Genomic DNA, 22,851 nt, shown 5'->3' on the forward strand with positions numbered 1-22,851 from the left:
GGGGTGGTGGAATGGCTCTATGCGCTTAATGTTACCCAGGTTTGTGAGTGGGGGTGGTGGTTCGTATAATTTCGACTCACAATAAAGCAACTTTGTGACATATGGCACGAACCGACCGCCCTGGTCGCACTGCTGAGCTAATCATTTATTAATTATGCTTGGAATAATTTATCCATTGTTCGCCGGTTCACAGAAAATACATTTACTTTGAATATAATAGCGAGCTACTTAGAAGGGTGTAAAAAGGGGGACGCGTTTTGCGTTTCCGTAAGCAAATGAGGCGAATTTAAAATGCTGAAGTAACAATGCCATCTTGCAATCAGATGCCGGGGGTTATTTTGTCAGAAATAGAGCGTTTTTAAGTGGAGTGTTGGCGGCATCATTGTTTACTAAACATGCTCGTGAAATTTGGAATTTAATTTAGGTTTGAGGTAAGCGTGCATAACATCGTCGAACAACTTGTTGGTTGACTAGAAAAATGCAGCGACACTCATACGAAATAACCTCAAGCCTAACCGGTGGCTTTTTGTTTCAAGCGAGATTATTGAATTCGTTCTACTTCATCCATTCATTCTATTCGTCCATTGAGAATATTTGCTATGACGTCAATCATATGATAGAATCCAATTCTGTATAAACATGGGCCGCACTGTTGTGAAAATAAAACAGATTATAGATCGTTGCTTTTTTAAGCTTTTAATTGCCGTTTCGTGTACGGATGCGAACAAAAAATTGACACGTGACAGCTTTTTTATTGGATTGAATTATCGTCCATGAATATTTTATTCGATTGGTGATTGGGATGATTTTTCGATTGTTCATCATTTTATTGGCACAGAACTATGTGCTCAAAAAGACATATTTTTGTTCGATTTACTAACTATCTCTTAGAGCAGCGGTACTCAACCTTTTTTCAGAGGGGTCACTAACACGTACTAGTCATGGTGTCGCGGGTCCCAGAAATAAGCTGATTTCTAAGACACGAACGCAGAAACTATAAACGACGAAAAATATTATTTATAGTAATTTAATAATGAAACTCTTCAGTATAAACAGGGCACGAAATTTTCGCGAATCAATGCAACACCAATTTGAGCAGTTTTTCCAATTAACTCAGTATTAACGTGTACTGTTGATTACTCGCTGTCTAGAGCGATACTAAAACAATGAACTTACTGAATATCCAATTAATTTTTCAGTGTCTCTTAGCAATTTTATATTCCAAACACTCAGAACGGCAACAGAGAATCCGAACCGAATCTTTTGTGTGGCGGATGGTATCGTCGATAGCAACCACTGGAACAAATTTTCACCCTCAGTTTTCCACAGAAGCTCTCACCGCTGAAAGATGGCTTCTCCGCATCCGGTTTTAAATGAGGTGCACTTTGATGCCACTTTTTAACCCGGGAACAATGCTCGAACTCACGGGAATTAATTGCTCGATTGGAAAGTCATCAATGAGTCATTTACGATTTATTAGACATCCTGCTAGCGACCAGATAGCAGCGGTGGCGAGACATTTCAAATGGCCTATGTCAAAGTCGTGTTTTAGTTTAGTTTTCGAAATTGGCCTTTTCAAGGCTAGATGCTAATTAGTTGAGGAACTCGAATCGTCTGGGCAAGCCTCTATAATTCAACATATCATCATCATTACACCAATAAATCTGAACAAGCTCCTAAGTTTATAAAGCTCTCTTCCCGCATAAAATCAACAATTCGAACGTGTGATTCAATCATACACAACCGATCTCCACATAACGGTATGGAAGCTCGCACCGCGTTGGTGTTGATACCGTTATGTGGAGATTGGTTATATTTTTAATATTTCTCATCTGCTATGCTTGTGCAAGCTCTGCGCTATGCTTACTTTGCGCGTATTTTGAGAATGCATTCTATAGCAAATTCGAACATATTTATAGAATATATGATATGAAATATATATAGATTTTCATGATTTCAATAGTTTGCTTCCAATTAGTTTTCGAGCTATGGAAAAATTGGATCAATAAATAACAAACATCACTCATACATCTTTTATTTTTCGAAAGTGATTGTCATGTCACTTCTCTTAGTCGAAAAAGAGGTATTCAAATGTAACGCTCTCGTTTTCGAATTTAAATGAAAAAAATTGCACTAAGAGATGGGTGAACGCTCACGAGCCGCTTATCTGATGCGGTTCGTCAGAACGAGCGTTCGATCCACGGTTCTTTACAAATGAATCGCGGCTCTTAAATGAACCTCGGTTCGTTTGTTTGTGATTTTCGCTTGTGTTCTGTTCGCATGTTTCTGTATATTTCTGTTTTTTTCTGTCGTTTCTTTTTTGTACGACCGTGAGATAACATGAGCTTGAAATCAATAAAAAAATTACAGACAGATGAATGGTGTTCCCAACCTGCAGTGCGGGAGAAGTACAGAGATACGCCTTTAATTCGATATCTAGTTAATTGGACAGACCTGTAATGCAACCCGAATAATTGGACATTTTCGCCTCTAATTTGACATTTTTGTAACTTTTTTTTGTGCATCATCAGGGCATTAAGCATTTCAAATTATCATTACAGAGTGTCCGAAATATGGAGCTGTCCGAAATATGATTCAGAACGGTATTATGGTTTTGATTGGTTTCAAAATTGACAGATTTTTGTTTGCATCACGACTTCTAGTATGGTTGAGGCAAATCGGTAAGAATGTGTAGGTGTGGAATGGAACGAAAGTTTCTGACATCATGTTGTTTATACTCAGTTCCTCCATCTCAAATTTGGATTCCAAATGTTGCATTTCGATTGTAAATCCAACAAATGATATGATTTATTATGGGTCGAAGATCCGTTTACAGTGACGGAACAATTGTGAAATACAATGACGAATATATCCAGTAGAGTGCCAATGGATGTATGGGAAAAAAGTGATCCTCGAATTTTCAAAGCGAACTTGATTAAAAATGTTGATTCCCACGAAAAACTACCCTATGCAAAATATCAGCTCAATCGGACTTCATTTACCAGTGTCGCACAGCGGTTTGAGTTTTTTGAAAACCGAAAAATCACCCAAGGAAATCGGGGTTTTCGAATATTTTTTTTTTTGATGCCAAATGTCTTCAAATTGCATGAAACGTCGAGATCTACTGTCATCTCGAAAAATTTTTTTGAAAGAAATATACACTCTGGGACGTTAATTTTTCGGAATACGAGGCAATACGTATGGTTTTGGGTACCAATGCAAATCGTCATATCGTTTTTTCATATGGAACTCTCTGCGAAATGTTGATTTGCATGATAAAATACCCTCTGCAAAATATTGGCTCATACGGACTTAATTTATTATTGTCGCAGATCTCGAAATTTTAGTTTTCAGAAAATCGAAAAATCACCCAAGGGAGTAAAGGAGATCGGGGCTTAAGAAAAAAAAAATTGATGCCAAATGTCTTAGAATTACATGAAACGTCGAGATTTACTGTCATCTCGAAAAAAAAATGGTCAAAAATTGACTTTTCGCCACCTGGTCGTTTTTTGACTGATACGATACGAGATACCTATACGAGACGAGATTTCGCTACTCGTTTTAGATTTGTGCATTCTGCATCGATTGATTGATTGTGATGAACATTTTTCACCATAGCTTCGAACAACAACTTGTGTCGATGTTTGAGTGAGTTCGGTGACTTTTTCCTATATCATTAATCTCATATGACGTCATTAGACAAACCAAATCTGTTACGTATTAACGTATTATTATATTGTGTACATAATATAAGGAACATTTCCTCAATTGTCAAATTTCGAAACTGCAAATAAAAAATTGGAAACGAAAATTTGATTGCTTGTTGTGCGGAACTTCTCGACAATTTTATTTATTTATTTTTTTTTATTATTTATTTATTTGTGAAATCGGGATAAAATAAATTTCTGCATTGCTCACTAAAGAGTATAGCCCTCCTCAAAAGTTTCGAAAATTTGAAAAAAAAACTGAATGTACATCTAACTACGGTGTATCAAGAAAAGTTATCAAAAAAAATTTCAAAAATTTAATCAAAAATTTAGGTACTTAAAAAATATTGAAATTTTGATTTTTTTTTTTTTTGATTTAGAGATTCAGTACTACTATAATTCATACTTAAATGTGTTCTTATGGATTTTCTAGATACTTGTGATTTTTTTCAGATATTTTTCAGTGTTGCGCGGCACAACAAATATATTTTTTAAAATTTTTCCAAAGGGCCTGGCTGGGTAAGAAAGAAAAAGTGCCCCAAAACTAAATCACCAGCTGTATGGAAAATATTGTATAGGGTATTAAATATGAAATTTTAACAGTAGTACCAAATATTTGAGTTTTTATATGGTACAACATAGGATCTATGGTGAAAAATGCACCTTTTAGTTTTTTCGCGCCATTCTCAATAGTTTTGAGACAAAAATATGGAAAAAAAAACTGAAAGTACATCTTACTAAGGTGTATCGATCAATATTTTCAAACACGTCTTTCATCAAAAAATCAAATAATAAAAAAAAATTAAATTAATTTTAATTTTAATTTTAATTTTAATTTGTACCGCGTATTTAATTTTTTTACTATTATTAGATTTTTTCATGAAAACATTGTTTGAAGATATTTATCGATACACCTGAGTAAGATGTACTTTCAGTATATTTTCCATATTTTTGTCTCAAAGCTATTGAGAATGGCGTGAAAAAAACGAAAAGGTGCATTTTTCACCATAGATCCTATGGTTTTCCATATAAGGACTCAAATATATGGTACTGCTGCCAAAATGTTTTATTTAGTACGCTATACAATATTTTCTATACAGCGGGTGATTTAGTTTTGGGACACTTTTTCTTTCTTACCCAGCCAGACCCTTTGGAAATATAAAATAAATATTTTTTTGTACCGCGCAACACTGAAAAAAATCTGAAAAAATCACACATATCTAGATAAGCCATAAGAACACATTTAAATATGAATTAGAGTAGAACTGAATCATTAAATAAAAAAAAATCAAAATTTCAATATTTTTTTTAGTACTTCAATTTTTGATGAATTTTTTTTATAATTTTTCTTGATACTCCGTAGTGAGATGCACATTCAGTATTTTTTTTTTCAAATTTTTATCTCAAAGCTTTTGAGGCTGGCGTGAAATAAACGAAAAAGTACGTTTTTCACTATAGATCCTATGTTAAATCACATAGGGGTTCAAATAAACAGCAAAAATTTCTTATTTAATATTCTATACAATATTTGTCATACAGCTGGCGATTTGGTTTGGGGGCACTTTTTACTCCCTTATCCGGCCAGGCCCTTTGTTTATATTATGCGATCGGGAAAAGTTTTCATTTAGATAAGGTACGCAATTAGTTTACATTGTGGGGTGGATATGGCGAAAAATTATTTTCTTTAGAGCCAGTATCGACAACAAATTTAGGATTTCCAGTTTGTGTTTTGATATTCAGATATGCGAAAACAAATTTTTCTATATCATGTGAATGAGGTCTGAATCCCTCTGAAAAATTTAGATTTTGCTTAGAGAAATGATGGTTTAGTTTGAGGACAGATTATTCGTGGTTAGGTTGCTTTTGACTTGGTCTGCTTCTAGTAAAAAATGCTATCGTTAGGTACGGTATTATTCGATTGAAAATGATATTTGGAATGTGGTCCATAATTTGTTTTATGGTGGGGTTTTTGATTGAAGAACCTCAAAAGGTTTGGTTGATTGGATTCATTGAATGAACATAAAATTGTTTATTTAATTATTTTTTCTAATTGAATTTGTGAGACGCTTTTGAAAATGCGATTGTGATGTTCGCATAGTATCGTTTTCTACAAAATTGGAAAATCTTTGTGAGAATTTTCCGCGTTTTGCAGATCTAGAGCATTTTGATACGCTTTCAGCAGACTATCGTAATTACGAGGTAATGACGAGAAGTTTCCAATGATGACAACTATAAAAGTATGTATAATCAATTAATCAGATGTTTCCCTAACATATATATGATTTAGTATTAGTTCATGCGACATACAGATTGTATTCATATGAATTAGATAAAAATCGGCTCAGTAGAACTTGAGATATCGTGTACGCCAGTTTGAAAAAACTAGTTTCGAAGAAAATGTAGTACGACCATAAGAATTAACTACAAATTCTTATGGCCGTACTAGATTAGATACCGCATCACTAAAATGGCTATAATCGGTAAATAATGAGATTTTCGAAAAGTTCTTTCTAAGGGATATTCTTGATGCCATGAAGAAAAAAAAAATTTATTCAAATTTATTGATTAGAATACTCAAGGGGGTCTCAAGAGGAAGAAAGAAATTCTGACTATCCTCAGCTTTAAGAAATGATTTAGGAAAAAGTGTGTATTTCAGTAACTGCTGTATCATGTGAGCGAATGAAGCAAGGATTGTGGCGCAGACGGGCCGACTTCTATCAGATAGCTGCTTGAGAGTAACATCATATATTAGATATTTCTCATTTTAAATTTTCAATATTTTTACGCATTGTTTGAGACCATAAATTTCATAATCGTCGTTAACAAAAATCAATTTGATTTCAATCTTCATTTTCTTTTTTCCAGAAATCAGCTTGTGCCTATCGGAAATATCTGGATGTTGAGGTAAGCACTATAAGTTTCACAAGTAAACCGTTTCCTCGCAGTCCTACACAAATTGAACAATTGCTTTTCTCTGTACAATCAAATGCAAAGCAGTAAACTTCCGAGATTTACTCTCCCGCCCTAACTTATAATTCACGTCACGAACTGTTCGCGTTTTTTGCTTTCTTCTGTTCCATTTTCAAGTCAATCCCTCCGCCCTTTTCGAGGTTCTTTTGAATCTCGCGGTTAACATCAATGTCAATAAAGTGTAATGTTTTATTCCGCATTGACCCAGTTACCGGTTGAACCGTGTTTGAAGTTGAACGTCTCAATATGTATTTTTTGTTTATTCTCCGCTTCGAGCATAAGCGTGAACCCGGGCCGGGATACCAAACCGCATCGGGAGAAAAAAAAAGATATTCCTCAGGTCCCTCCCCCTCCCTCACCATCTTCCACCCGGAAGGGGCAAAAGTATGGAGCACAGCATCGGAAAAGTACCGCTAAGTGGGCAGAATAATGTTGCATCGATTTCTTTTACCAACCTTTGGCTAAATACAGCCATCGGTCCGAAATTGAAACTGACATCGCGCGCCGGGGGAATGTGCATTGAATGTTTAATGCAGTGACCCGATTCATTACCTGGCTGGCTGTTTAGAAAACATGTAACCAGAATCATTCCTGTGCTGTAGTTTATATTTTCCCTCTCTTGGCAGGGAGTGAGAATTGTCCTCCGAATATCACCGCTGACTGGAGACGTTTTACGGGCGGAAAACCATCTTTCTTGGTTTCGAAAGTATAGGTCTCCCCCGCGAAATGAAAAATTCATGATGTGCCGTCTCCATCGTATCCGCATGGATTGTAGAATCTACATTTTCGTGTCCGCGTACTCCCGGGATTCCACGGAAGCTGGAAGGTCCTTCGGAGAAATTTTGCCCCCCCGGAAAGATTGCTAGGTTCAACGTTAAGGCCGTTAAGCAGTTGATGATGCATAGCGACCCCTTGCAAGTGGATTTATGTGGAAGTTAACAAACGGGACGCGAAACTGATTGTGTTTAGTGATTTTGTTGAAACGATCCATGGGTATTTATTGTGGATTGAAGTCACCAAACGAAATTTGCATAAAAGTATTGGTAACTGTCTCCTTCACATTCCTTTCCTCATTATTTTAAATTTTTTAACCTCACATCGGACCTGCGACGGAATGCCTGTGGCTTCAATGTTTCATGCCGGCCATACCCTTAGCAAGGATCCAATATCGGGCTTTTTTATTGTTTCCATAACAAAAGTAGAAATTGTTAAATAAATGTAAGGGTAAATAGGGTTGGGTGAATTATTTTGATTGCCCCTCGCACAGGTGTATGCTGTATACGGAATGAGTGGTTGCTCCCTTCTTCCCAAACGCGTGGAAATATTCTTATCCTGTCAGAGATTTTACTTGAATGTATGAAAATACCCGCACAAAAAAAAAGGGAAAACGTCAATTCTTAACTAAGCGCTGTAGCTTTGGGTGGGGGGGAATATGTAAGGGGTTGAGTCGAAAAGGTGGTTTCCTAACCAAAGGAAAATAAAAGTTGTTTGATGTATAAATATGTTCGATACATTGGGTTTTTGTTTTCAGCATGTTGTCAGTTGATGATTTGTTGATTTAAGCAGCTTGCATAACAATGAAGAAATTTATTTTCATTTTTTGTACAATAAAAATAATATTTAAGATGAAATTTGTATGTATATATGCTAGGGGACAGTGACTCGATCAAGATCCGTCTTGCATATATACTTGGAGTAGCAACAAGAACTTGCATATATACTTGGAGTAGCTCAGCAAACCATATCCGAACGTTTAAAAGCAATGGGAATGATCCGAAAGATAGGACATTGGGTGCCGTATGAATTGAAGCCACGAGACGTCGAACGCCGTTTTTTCACGTGCGACCAACTGCTCCAACGGCATGAAACAAAGGGTTTTTTTGTATCGAATCGTTACTGGCGAGGAAAAGTGGGTCCATTACGACAATCCTAAACGTCGGGCAACGTAAGGATACCCCAGCCGTGCATCAACATCGACGGTCACGCGGAATATTCACGGCCAAAAGGTAATGCTGTCTGTTTGATGGGACTAGCTGGGTGTGATGTACTATGAGCTGCTAAAACTGGATGAATCCATTACGGGGGGCCTCTACCGATGACAATTGATGCGTTTGAGCCGTGCACTGAAGGAAAACGGCCACAATACGAGCAAAGACACGATAAAGTTAATTTGCAGCACGACAATGCTCGGCAGCATGCCGCGAAACCGGTCAAAACATACTTGGAAACGCTCAAATGGGAGGTCATATCCCACCTATCGTATTCTTTAGACATTGCTCCGTCCGATTACTAACTTTTTCGATCGATGCAACCTGGATGACCAGCACTTCTCCAGTATTGATGCAGTCAAAAATTGGATCGATTCGTGGTTGGCCGACAAACCGGCCGATTATTTCCGCAAAGGGATCCGTGAATTGCCAGAAAGGTGGAAAAAGTTGTGACTAGCGATGGGCAATACTTGCAATATTAAATTTGTAACCATTCTTGAAAAATAAAGCATTAATTTTTGAGAAGAAAGAAGAAACTTACCGGCACTCCTATTGGTTCTCATCACAAATGCATTGGTTAACTCTAGACTAGACGGCGCCAGTGGTTGTATGGTTAGCGTAACAGCCTCACAATCCGATCGGCCTGGGTTCAATCCCAGCTGGCGTCGTTGGGATTTTCTGAGGCGAAAAATCTCTGGTTACGTCTTCCTTCGGAGCGGAAGTAAAAGAAGTTGGCCCGGCTCATGAGTTGTTGAGTCTGATAGGTAGGAACAGGTGGAGTCGCCTCCCTGATGTCGGTGATTGGCACTAAAGTGGCGGAAATAGGCCGACGAAAAATAAGCGAAGATAAAAAAAAAAAAAAAAAAAACTCTAGACTGAGTCTGGAGTCTAGAGAATCAATTGTGATATTAAATTTATAGTTAAATCATCAGGATATTATGTATTTCAAGATATTATTACAAAGTGTCCGAAATATGAAGCTGTCCGAAATATGATTCAGAACTTTTCTGAAAAAACACACGAAAAAATTGTTTTCCCTGTAAAAGTGCCCATTTTCTGATGCATGAATGACTTGTTGGTAATTATATAGGCTGTTCGTATATTTTTTGAGAAATTTCAGAAAGCATGTTTCTGAGAAAAATGAATTTCAATTACAGTTTTCCAGATTTTTGTTACGAAAAAAATTAGAAAAGGTATGCAACGTTGCTTCAATGACCAATGTTTTTACATCCATAACGTTTCATTGTAATCTGAGATGGTGCTGTCAATTCCTAAGACGGCCTATCCATCCTATGACATGGCTAAAAACTATAAGAGCCTCCATATCGATATCCATTTTATTCAATATTTTGTTAACACAATCTTATCGTTTCTTACTATGTGCATGGCGGATTCGGAATAAAATTAGTTCACCTGTTATATTTTCCGTTAAGCTAACTTCGCAACCAAAGCATGTTAACTATTAGACTGGTTTTTGTTTTTTTTCTGATTGTTGGACATATTATGCCAAAAACTTAGCTTTCAAGATAAAATATTAAAAAATACAGCGTCTCTTATCTCTAAACCATGTAAACTAAAAAAAAAAACAATACAATTAAAAACTACGAAAACAAGCTCCATTTATTTTGCGAGTGTCATAATATTACAAAGAAAATAAGATATGATATGGCATTTATCTAATTCGGTCCAGTAGATCAAAAGTTATGAATTTTTGAAAAAAAAGATCATGTTTCCGCCCAGATGGTGTTCAGAATTCCAGAGATGATTGGACTTGCCACACTGATGTAGAAGAAATAGGTTCAAATATAGTCAAAGCTGGTTGGCCTTTTCTGATACGTGGTTGTGGATTCCGCCTGGACTTTTAACTTTGAACTTTTCAGTTCCACGTGATAGTCAGAACACTTGATAGTTTCACTATTTCACTATTTCACTACGATGGTTTATTTGCGACTGAACGAAGAACTGGTTCGTTCGGTTTTGAATTAAAGAGACATTAAACTCTGAGAGTTCATTCGTCTCCACCAACGAAGAACTGAACATTTCTTGTCCTATTTATATGGTACACGCTACGGGGAATTCTATTGTTGGATCTTTGCTCGGGTATTCTGGAATATACGCTATAAACAATGGAGCTTTGCTTTATAGCGGGTTCGTTTCCATCCGTTCCTGTTCTATGACAATGCGATTGTTATTGTTTTGATTGATTCTTCAATTATTATGCGGAATGTTTAACTGAAGAATCCCGAATATTCCAGAAGAAACGGGTGAGTACTTATTGTTATGTATAGGCATTAATTATGATTCTTTTTCCCTGGAGTGAATCCATGCAAAACGGCTGCTAAACGCACCGCGCTAGTTGATTTGTTGTACTTGTACTCTACATTTTTTATTTGTTTCCATACTGATAACCAAACTGTTTTTCGTTTTCGTGAGTTTCTTTGTGGGTGTGATTGTCGCGTCGCTTGAAATGTTTTGAAATCGTGTGTGTTTTTACGTGCCACAACGATATTTTGTGACGATACCACCGGGTGAACAGCTCCTGTTACTGCATTCAATAGTATCGGCAGTGCTGACGTCATCAGTTCATCTTGCCGTGTACAGCGCCGTCTGTCGAACCGCCGTTGAAGCTAATGCCATAAAGCTCAATACCTGCAACTTGATTTTGATCCACTACTGCCACCTGTCTAACGATGGAGTCAACTTGCTGCCAGTGCTCTGCGCCGGTAAGAGGACTAGAGTTCGTCAAATGCAACGGTTTCTGCCAACATTTGACTCATATGAAATGTATTGGTTGGAAGCGTGCAAACCTGGATTTTCTCACCCAAAACGATAATTTGCTATGGTTCTGCAATGACTGCATGAAAATACTCGACTGCGTGAAAACTAACGGTACCGTCCCAGCCGTACAAGACGTGCTAGCGAAAAAGCTCGACGACTCGTTAAAACCTATTTTAACCGAGCTTGGTGAAATTAAAACATCTATTGTCCAAGCTCAACTTCCCAGCACAGTCGCATCAACAGTCTGGCCCAATATAAAACGGCCTCGCGCTGAATTGAATGTAACGCCTACAAGAAAGCCAACAGCAGCTCTGCGAATAGGGACTAAGTCATCAGCACCCACTGCCAAGACTATCGCAACTGTACCCAAGCCTGCTGACAAATTCTGGATTTATCTTTCACGGATTGACCCGCAAGTCTCTGAAGAGGACGTTGCCATGTTGGTTCAGGACTACTTAGTATGCTCAGATACCGTCGTTGCTAAGAAGTTAGTGAAGAAGGAAACCGACCTGACAAAACTTCAGTTTGTGTCATTCAAAATTGGAATCAATCCGAACCTGAAGGACACGGCAATGGACCCTTCTACCTGGCTAGCTGGAATATTCTTCAGGGAGTTCGAGGATGTTCGTCGTTCCCAGGTTTTTCGGATGCCGAGCACGACAAAACTGCCTCGTCTAGACCCGTTCACTCCATCCGATGCTCGCACACCTCAGTCTACACAACTGTCGAACACGGTAGCCCATTAACAGCTCTACCACCGGAGGATATTGAGGGCCATCGGGCCCTCATTCCAGATAACTCATCACCTCCAGTTGATCCTGTATTCGTCATATACTACCAAAATGTGAGGGGATTACGTACGAAGACCACGGAGCTCCGATTGATGCTCTCGACTTGTGACTACGACGCTCTAGTTCTCACTGAAACGTGGCTTCGTGCGGACATTTCAGATTGTGAGCTATCCTCTGAGTATCAGTTCTTTCGCTGCGACCGTAATCCAGTTACCAGCCAATTTTCCAGAGGAGGTGGTGTACTTATCGCGGTAATATCCAACTACTCGTGTGCTGTAGTACCGCTTGAGGACTGTGGCCATCTCGAGCAAGTGGCTGTGCGCATTAGTCTGCTGTACAGAACACTATACATCGCAGCTATCTATTTGCGCCCCCTCTCCAGTCCGGCTATCTACACGTCTCATACCAACGCGCTACAGACGATCATGGATGGATGTTCGAGTAAAGATGTAATCTTGGCACTAGGCGACTACAACCTCCCGCTTTTGAGTTGGGTCTTCGATGAGGACATGAACGGCTATTTACCATCTAACGCATCTACGGAACAGGAACTGGCACTTACTGAACCGATGCTAAGTTTGGGATTAACTCAAGTGAATTCGCTTCCAAATTTGAACGGCAGACTTCTCGACTTGGCGTTCATAAGTGAACCGGACATCGCTAATCTTCTAGAGCCTGCGGTCCCGTTATTGGCAGCCGATGAACATCACAAGCCCTTTGTTTTAAACATGGACGCCCTCTACAGTCCGGCCAACTTCTCTGACTATGCGTCTCTTCCACCTGAATTGAATTTCAGGTTGTGTAACTTTGACTCGTTGAACAACATACTGTCCTCTATTGACTGGCTTCAACTGCTGGAAGGAGGCTCGGTCGAAGTTATAGCTGAACGTTTCTACGACAAATTGTATGAAGTTCTTTATGCGCAAATTCCCCTCAAACGACGTGTAGTGAAGCCAATTCCGACGCAACCTTGGTGGACCTCTGATTTACGCAACTTTCGGAACGTACTGCGGAAGGCACGCAAACGCTATTTGAGCACAAGATCAACAGAAGATAAAAATAGTCTCAGATTAACAGAAACAAATTACAACGCATTATTGAGGTCCAGGTACGGAGAATATATACAACGAACTCAAGCAAATTTTAAGCGAAACCCATCGGCATTTTGGAATTACGTGAAATCGCATCGCTCAGGCAATCGCATCCCGGATACAATGGAGTTCGATGGAATCACTGCCAGCTCTCCTGGCGATGTCGCTAATCTGTTTGCGAGCTTCTTCCAGACAGTGTACAATTCAACTTCACCGCCTCTGCACGGTGCAAGCTTCGATCGCATACAGGAGCACAATCTGAATATGCCAACGTTCAATTTCTTTCCGGATGAAGTCTTGAAAGCCTTGCGTGATCTAGATGCATCAAAAGGGCCTGGAGTCGATGGCATTCCTCCATCTCTGCTGAAACACTGTGCTCACTCACTCGCTTTTCCCGTCTCTTGCATATTCAACCGCTCGTTGAGGGAAAGAATTTTTCCCACCGTTTGGAAAAAGGCCTCAATAGTACCAATTCACAAAGCGGGTAATCGGAATCACGTGAAGAACTACCGTGGAATATCACTTCTCTGCTGCTTCAGTAAAGTCTTCGAAAAGTTAGTGCACAACGCTTTGTACAATGTGGTGCATCCACTCATTTCGGAGTTCCAGCATGATTTCGTCCAGCATCGGTCCACAACAACGAATCTGCCTTGCTACACAAATACATTGTTTCGTGAAGTCGAAGCTCGTCGGCAGGTCGACTCCATCTACGTCTTTTTTTCAAAAGCTTTCGACACCGTGCCGCACATGTATGCATGTAAAAAATTCAGCGCTATGGGATTTCCAAGTTGGGTGGTTGATTGGACCTTTTCCTACTTGACCGGTCGCCAATCCTTCGTGACGATCAATGCGGCTCATTCAGAAATCTTCTCAACTACTTCAGGTGTTCCGCAAGGAAGCGTGCTAGGGCTAATGTTATTTGTTCTGTTCGTCAACGACCTGTGCCCCCGTATTTCATCATACAAACAAATGTTCGCTGATGACCTGAAAATGTATCGAGTAGTCAGGACAACGCTCGACTGCCTCGTACTCCAAAAAGACATTGATGAAACGTTATTGTGGTGCAACGTAAACGGCATGAGAGTAAACGTGAAAAAATGCAAGGTGATTTCATTCACCCGTAGGATCGCCGCCGTAAAACATCAGTACCACATTGGGTCTGTGCCACTGGAACGTGTTTATACAATATGCGATCTTGGAGTTACTATTGACTCCAATTTGAGATTCAACGAACATGTTGCGCTTATCACTGCTAAGGCTTATACGGTACTTGGATTCATACGACAATCTACCTGTCAGTTCACCGACATCTACGCCCAAAAAACTTTGTTTTGCGCTTTAGTCCGAAGCATCCTGGAATACGCTGCACCTGTGTGGGCACCTTACCACACATCGCTGATCATCAGAATCGAACGCATTCAGAAGTGTTTCATTCGATTTGCCTTGCGGAATCTCCCTTGGAACGACCCCTCTATCCTGCCCGATTATTCCGCACGCTGTATGTTGATCGGTATGGAAACACTACGTGCGAGGCGCACTCACATTCTGCAACTGATGATCTTCGACCTACTGCGCAACAACATCGACTGTCCCCAACTCTTAGAAAATGTTCCTTTTCACGTTCCTTCACGGTAGTTAAGATTCACACAGCTCATCTCTGTACCTGTACACCGAACTGGCTACGGCTTCAACAATCCATTGGACTCATGCCTACGTGCATTCAATGAAATCAGTGCTCACTTTGATTTTACGACTAGCAAACCTACTTTTAAAAATAGTATTAAAATATTATATAGAGTAGTCTGTGCGAGTTTTATCGAAGACGAAACAACAAATAAATAAATGATTTTTGATGTAGATTTGTTAGTATTTAGATTGTGGTTTTGTGTACAATAAATTGCATTGAAAATGAATATGTGTTTTCACCTTTGTTAACCGATTTTACGGACCGGGCCGTAACAGATCATTTTTGGTAAAAAAAAGAAAATTTTTTTTTCAGACCATCGGTTAACTTTGAAAACGCATAACTCAAAAACGATAAAAATCACACCTCTGATTTTTGGATATGTTATGTAAAAACAACTTCAGCTTTCAAGAAAAAATATTAAAAAATATAGCGCCCTCTAGTCCAAACCTATGTAAACAATAATTACAATTAATAATTACGAAAAGAAAATTTAATCTTTTGCAAGTCTGATAGTTTTTCATAGAAGAACAGCTAATTGGCTTTAATTTGATCATCTGAATCGGTACAGAAATTTAAAAGTTAATAATTTTAGAAAACAAGTAATTTTTGAAAAAAGGAGAAAATTTGGGTTTTTTACCACCCTCAAATGGAATGGGCACCCTAATGAAAAAATAAAATAAATTTCCTGATTCGATTGGTATCTTTGAGATAGCTGGAAAAATTCTAAAAAAAAAGACTGGAAAAAGCGGAAAGCATCGATATTTTCTCAATGTTTTTTATATTAGCAATAAACATTACGATATACAGTTACAGAGTCAGTAAGTAGCATTTTTAATTTTCCTCAACTTGTTTTATACATTTGTATTATGTTCATTCATATTTTGTTAACTTTTTTTGTACATTTTCACTAACCCTGACTTTTTTTATGCATATTCATATAATTTTTGAAAGCTAGTATTCCTCGCAAAGTTTTTGTTTCTGTCATATTGGATCTGTTCTATAAAAACGTTATGTATATAAAAACATCAAAACAAATACACTCCATACCCGCATACTAATCAATGAAAGTACAATTCACATATCAGTCACAGAGCATTTTTATGGAATGCCGAAAAAATCCTGCGAAAAAAAATAGAGGATAGTGTTCAAAACACTACCGCATTATTGACGTAGGACTATAAACTTATTTCATTTATCAAATGCAACGATATTTAACGGCGTAGATTAGTGAATTATTCACAGACAGAGATGTTTTGAAATAGCTGGAAAAAATTTTAAAAACTGGAAAAAGCCGGAAGAATCGTTTTTTTTTCTCTCAAAGTTGTTTATTTTAGCAATGAACATTAAAATATACAATTACAGTGTCAGTAAGTAGCATTTTTATTTTTCTTCATCTTGTTTTACACTTTTGTATTATGTTAATTCGTACTTTGTTCACTTGTATTTTGTACATTTGACCTACCCCGGACTTTTCTTTATGCATATTCACATAATTTCTTATTATTATATTTCTCGCAGTATTTCTCGCATAGTTTTTGTTCCTGTTATACTTCTTAGTTTTACTTTGTTTGAATTGTATGCTGAAAACAATCGTTCAACGGTCGCTGAGGAATGCGCCATAATCAGAAATCAGACCAATGTCCAATTTGGGAAAATCAAAATTATTGTTATATCTTTCTAATGACCTTGAAAGAAAAAAATCCTTGTGTTCGTTTTCTGTAATGTCAGCAGAATCCAAGTTTGGGATTTCACAAATGTGATTATCGATATTCAGAATATCATTACGATCGCTATTATTTGGATGTTTTTGAAGAAGAGGAACAATTGACATATGCTTCCTTTGGAGGAGATCTAGCGCGGTGGTAACATCCATATCTCCCACGCTAATGATCAAGAGTTCAATTCTCAATCCCGAAATTCTTCCAAAAATGGAGTAAATGCGATGAACCAGCCAAAAGTTTCAATGCCTTACTTCTATGACATTAGTTGAATCAATTATCATCGTGTTGGTGATCAAATGATCTATGAATTTAAAACGTTTTAGAATTTGATTGCAGGGTGTAATGTAAAACCTTATCTTATTGATCTGTATGAAATCTTTCATACTGACAAATGTTCATAGCAATAGACCTTATCTACATGAACAACCAAAATAAAGGACAGGGCAAGTCGCCCATATTAAGCAAAACAGGATGAAACATGTTTTTTACTGTAGATTTGAACTGTAGAAAACCAACAAAAATAACGAGAATTCTAAACGCATCCACATTACACCATTCTTAAATAAGTGAGGTAAGATGCCCTTATGCGTGTCCAAAATGCACCACAACAACGGGTCAAAATGTCAAACAACAACGAAGCGTTTCTTTTGGATAATTCTTGAATCACTGCTTATACCTTCCGCTTCCGATGTGTTTCTGCCAGTTAGAATCGTCAGATGGCATCGAATTTAGGAGGCATTTTTGTTACCGAACGCCGAAAACGCCGAGGAGTTTTGTATCCAACATTTTTGTATACAAACGTCTTAATATGTGCCGCTAATCACAAATATTTTGCTACGTGCCTCTGTTCACAAATGTGCTGGCAGATCTTTGCCTTTTTTTATTAAGGATATTTTATTTTGATTCTAAGGTTTGTATTACACTGAAGTCGCTTTTTACGCGTTTTTTTATATGCGGTTTCATTTTACGCGGATTTCGGTATTTACGCGGATTTTGGAATTTACGTGGTTCTTTTCATGCGGATTTCGAAATTTACGCAGTTTTTTTTATTACGCGACACGTATCAACCGCGTAAATATTCAATTTGCTAATTCATGTGACTTCTCATGAGATTAGTTTGTATTGTATCACTGATTAGTAGCTGAGAAATAATATAAGATACAGATAGCATAAATGAAGCATGCAAAAAAAAGAGTAATCAATTGTTAAAATATGGGTTGCATTTTAAACAAATAATTCACTGTTTGTTAGATTTTTACACGGATTTTGAAAATTACCCGGTTTATTTTTACGCGTATTTTGGAATTTACGCGTATCCCCCGCGTAAAAAGCGACTCCAGTGTACTCTTAACAATGGATGAATTTCAATAGTCAGAAGCATTGAAAAAATTTTGTTCTTTCTGGTTCTTATTACATAATACAAAAACAGATATGAGGAAATGATTTTATGCTCTTCAGAAACCATCTGTGCAAAAAAAATCGGAGTAAATATTTGAGTGATTTGGTAACACTGACATTGACTAACTCTTTTTTAATCTCCATACTGAAGCGATGTGCCCCGTTATGCGTTGAATTAGAAAATGACATTTTAATATAAAAAATGATTTTTTAGCATCTGTTTATTCAAACTCAATCAATAGTTCCCCTACAGCTCTGTGAAATTAACCCTTTCTCGTACAACATCGAGTCTCACTCGTGGGCAATGTTGGTGATTGACGAGAGAATCGACGAAAGCATCCAACTTTTTTCAGCATGTGAAAACAACTTCTTCAATCAATGTGTTCGTCTCGCATCATACGATACCACTCAGTGAGTGAGCGAATCCAAACATGTGGTAGACAAGTTTATTCTGTCTCGTAAGTAGAAAGAACAGCAGGTCTGTCGACCAATGATTCGCTCTCCGTCGATCGGATTTGTGTGCGGATGAGACAGAGAAGGATCGCCAAGCGATAATTTTCCCGTGATTGTACTCATTTGAACAATTATCATACCGACAGCAAGCGTTTTAAGGGCCAATGCAGCAAATGTCTGTATATTGTGATGCATACCGTACAAATATTTATAAGCAGGGAACAAAGCGGCGATTTTTATTCGATCAGTTGTTTTTGAATGTCCCCTACTTATTCTTAAAATTTATCAGGTGTAATACATATTTTAGATTAATGTGGGTTAATTATATATACGATAAACGATGTTATGATTTGTAAATGCTTGTGGTACAGTAGTTTGCTTCCGAAGAATAGCAGCAGAAAGGACATTGGAAAACCGCCAGCAAGTAACTTTTAACGACCAAAAAAAAGGGGTTGGTCTATACAACTAGTTTCGATTATCTGCAGTAAATTTATATACGTTGGCAATTCCAAAACATCGATTTAATATTTAAACATACCTAATATGATAATTTAATGAAACATGGATGTAGTTAGGATGAGCAGTGTCTGTTTAGTATGTTTTAATTCGGTTGTTGGGGTAGGAGTGTTGAGATTGTTGCAAAGAATACAAAATAAGTGATTAATCTTTGAATCCGCTTGGATAGTCCTTTGATTTATTGGATTCTCAAAAGATGTCTATTTCGCGTCTTCATATGTTACGATATTATCGCAGAATAGATTTAATTTAATTTATTTTTTTTCTTGCAAATTATTGTTTATTTTGGTTTAAAAATAAATTCATGAGTAACGATGTGCATTAGAGTGCCAATGAGAATGGTCATCTTAAATTTACGAATGGGACTTCCTGAAAAAAATGATTACCTCGAAAAAATACACCATACAACATTTTAGCTCATTCAGACTTTACTTACTGTTGTCGAAAAGACGCCAAAGTTTGAGTCTTCCGAAAACCATAGAATCGCCGTTCATGCGTTCATGCGTTCTTCTACAGCCGACAACGGGATCAATGGAATCATTCGGTACCTCGTCCCAAGCCTCGGCCACCCAAAACATAGCATCCCTAATGTTGATTCGCTTAACCATCTCATGGAACTCTCCTTGGCTCCTGGATGTCAAGCTTTTGCTTGTATTTGGACTTGATCATTTGAATAATATTTTGGTTCATGAGCTGTAACAAGGCAATGTGTTTTTTTCGAATTTCAAAACATTATTCCTCCCCCATGGGGCGCTAGTCAATTCGTGGCTAAGATACTGCATTATAACAGATAAGTCAGTGCAAATCATAGTTATTTTACGTTTACCGAAAGATTTCCTTTTAATTTTTTTATGATTCGATTATCCGGAAAATTGGATCATCCGGAGTGAAAATAAAATCAACATTCCGTTTCGTCTCTAGTCGAGAGTAAGCAGTCTGAGAAACTGATCATCCATTGCAGACCATTGGACAAAAGATTTATTCAAAGATTTGGTGTTTTTGCGAAAGCCATCAAAGTCCAGCGTGGATACAACCAGGTTACAAAACTAGAGGGACGAGATCTAACTTCATGAGGATGCATCGTATGCCTTTTCGAAATTTACAACAAATCAGTCTAACCAGCAAGTAATCAACTACCCATCCCCTCTTGGATGATGCCTACACACGCTATTAATGATTTTTTCACACGCTACCAATGATACATCATTGATTTTTGATACAAGTTATCTCAAAAGTTTATTTCAATAAGTGCGATCGTTTGCCCCATAGGCTGCGAACTTGTGCCTCCACTATTGGACAAAAATCCGCTTTTGACAATTTGTATTATAATAAATATTAGACAAGAAAAATTCGAAGCATTTATAGATTGCGTTTCGAAGGTTATATATAGTTACTATTTAGTAAGCAAACTGAACCCTATTGGCTTTCCTTTTAAAAGTTATTAGACGACAACTGCGCACCTGCGAGCATTAGCACATCGAAAAGTTATATTTTCATCGCATCGCATTTTTGCCTTGCGATTCAATTCTTTTCTGAGAGCGACACCACTCTATCACAAAGCGATTCGATCCAAAGCTCCGAGGCTAAGCACCCAATCGGATCAGGAAACGAAAGTAAAGCGACGGCAGAAACTAACGAACGAATCATAAAATGATACAAGCAAGCATCGATGAACACGCGCACAAATACCAAACGATGACTCTCACGCTGCGTTCATTCAGTGTTTTCGTTGACACGTCAGTTTTCTTTTTCATGAGTGATTTAAAACATATTATTGTGTGCGTTGAATGAATCAAATAAGAGAATTGAACGAGCGCTCGTTGATACGATTGGAACCATCCTTGCTCGTGGGTACTTGAACAACATAGGGCGCTAGAACGCTTAGCAGGCTAGTGAAAACACTTGATGTGTGACGTTTTAAATAATACGGGAAGGGGTTAAAACGGTGTAGAAAACAAGGAAAGCGTGCGATTTTCCAACCGATTCGTATTCGTTTTTATCAGACTTGCATCTTAACTCGATGGTAGTCTTTAGAAGTGCTGTAGGCTGCTAACTGGTTACAGAGAAACTAGGATGAAAATAGGAAATGAAAGCGTTCATTTATTAGCACACGGAGCAAAATCGAAGCCCAATTCAGTTTTTTCTTCTGTTTAGCTGAGCTTACTTTGTGCGTATTCAGAGAACGTTTTCTGAAACAAACAATGTGTGTTTTTACTAGAGGAAAAATGTAGTCGTTTTGTTTATATCGCCGGTGGTATAACAAACCAATCTCCTAGAAAACGGTTTTGAAAGTTTCGTTTTGTTTTTCTCTAATAATGCTATCATTATGAAACGACGCAGAACCAATAGTCATATTGCAAACATATCATCTAAAATAAATTTCACTGAATTTAATGTGATTCAGAAAAGCATCCAATTCCGATACCTAACACTAAATAGCTGTAATCGCTAAAGTGGAAGACCACACCGACGATGGTATCTATAATCACACACACGAAAGCGCATAACAATAGCCCCTCATCGTCTGGCGAAAAGAAAACATGTTCTTCGAACCGCAAGCAATACAAGGCGAACATAAATTGAACCGATAATTGGAAGACTCCGGAGATCCGAAAAGCAAACAGATTTTGGTATTATGTAAGGCGGATATAAATAGGGGTTTAGATTAGACGTATTGAGAGCGAAATTCGTACAAATGAACACGTCGATTGTTCAAATTTTTGTATATCTAATGACGCGTGATGATTTACTAGTGCAAAATGCAGCACAAAGGTTTTAAAATTAGAATTCACTTCAACGAGGAAATCAAAATATTAATTGAAATTCTAAAACCAACCGCCACAAACAAAGGGGGTTCTTTTATCGATTTCATATCGAATATCGATACTCTTTGTGTACACAATTTCTTCACCTACTTGTACGACCGAATGTGTATCCAATTTGAAAGGTATCAGCTGCACTGATCCTACTCACGTTTTACAACTTGTTAAGTACACACATGCCACAACATGGCCACCCACCGCGTGATCAGAATTCCCACGTTAGGTCCAACGATGCTACACGCTTCGACCTCCGCAGCAGTTTCATTTATTTTGCAATAATGTTCAACGCACGCAATGAGCATAAGTAACATCCTACCACATGCACACACGCTTACACACATCCGGTCAGGATTCGGAAGAAACCCTTACTCTGGTTTCATTTTACGTTGTCCAACGCTTCTCAAGACATTAAAGGGTGTGTCACATCAGATTGCATCACGGAAAAAACTCTGTAGAAATTTGCCCAGTAGACCGATCCTTTTGAAAATTTTAGATAGTAAAATAAAAACTATTAAACAACTTTTGGCATTTTCTTTTTATTCATACTTCGAGCCCAAGCCCGTATGCTCGCACCTTCCTCTTTTTTTTTTAGTTTTTTTTGAACAGAAATCCATTTTCTCTTGAAGTCCGCCTCCGATTTGACAACTTTTGGGTTCTTCCGGAGGGCCTGCTTCATAATCGCCCAATATTTCTCTATTGGGCGAAGCTCCGGCGCGTTGGGCGGGTTCATTTCCTTTGGCACGAAGGTGACCCCGTTGGCTTCGTACCACTCCAACACGTCTTTGACGTAGGTTCGTCAGCATTTCGGTGTACAGCTTCCGGGCTCGCGTCTTCCCCACCATTTTTTGCCTTTCGTCGCGGTTAGGAGCCTTCTGAACCTTGTATGTACGCAGGCCCTCCCGCTGCTTGGTCCGCTGGACGAATGAACT

At 38.0% G+C, this 22,851-nt stretch overlaps 2 protein-coding genes across 3 annotated transcripts in view; both read left to right on the forward strand.

Annotated features, from left to right (window-relative positions):
* LOC129775715 (uncharacterized) overlaps window positions 1–22,851 on the forward strand; it is a 269,934-nt gene that overhangs the window by 133,003 nt on the left and 114,080 nt on the right. For both annotated transcript variants that reach the window (XM_055780752.1, XM_055780753.1), the window contains exon 3: window positions 6,573–6,611. The gene's annotated coding sequence lies outside the window, so the exon portion shown is untranslated. The remainder of the gene's footprint in view (window positions 1–6,572; window positions 6,612–22,851) is intronic.
* Window positions 11,356–12,189, forward strand: LOC129773305 (uncharacterized). Its single transcript, XM_055776905.1, has one exon. It carries the CDS (start codon window positions 11,356–11,358, stop codon window positions 12,187–12,189), a length of 834 nt encoding a protein of 277 aa, XP_055632880.1.

Source organism: Toxorhynchites rutilus, chromosome 3 (assembly GCF_029784135.1).
Source record: "Toxorhynchites rutilus septentrionalis strain SRP chromosome 3, ASM2978413v1, whole genome shotgun sequence".
Taxonomy (NCBI): Eukaryota; Metazoa; Arthropoda; class Insecta; order Diptera; family Culicidae; genus Toxorhynchites; species Toxorhynchites rutilus.

What these genes read in the sequence shown, in the direction of transcription:
- LOC129773305 (XM_055776905.1), top strand. Translation starts at nt 11,356, where the DNA reads ATGGAGTCAACTTGCTGCCAGTGCTCTGCGCCGGTAAGAGGACTAGAG.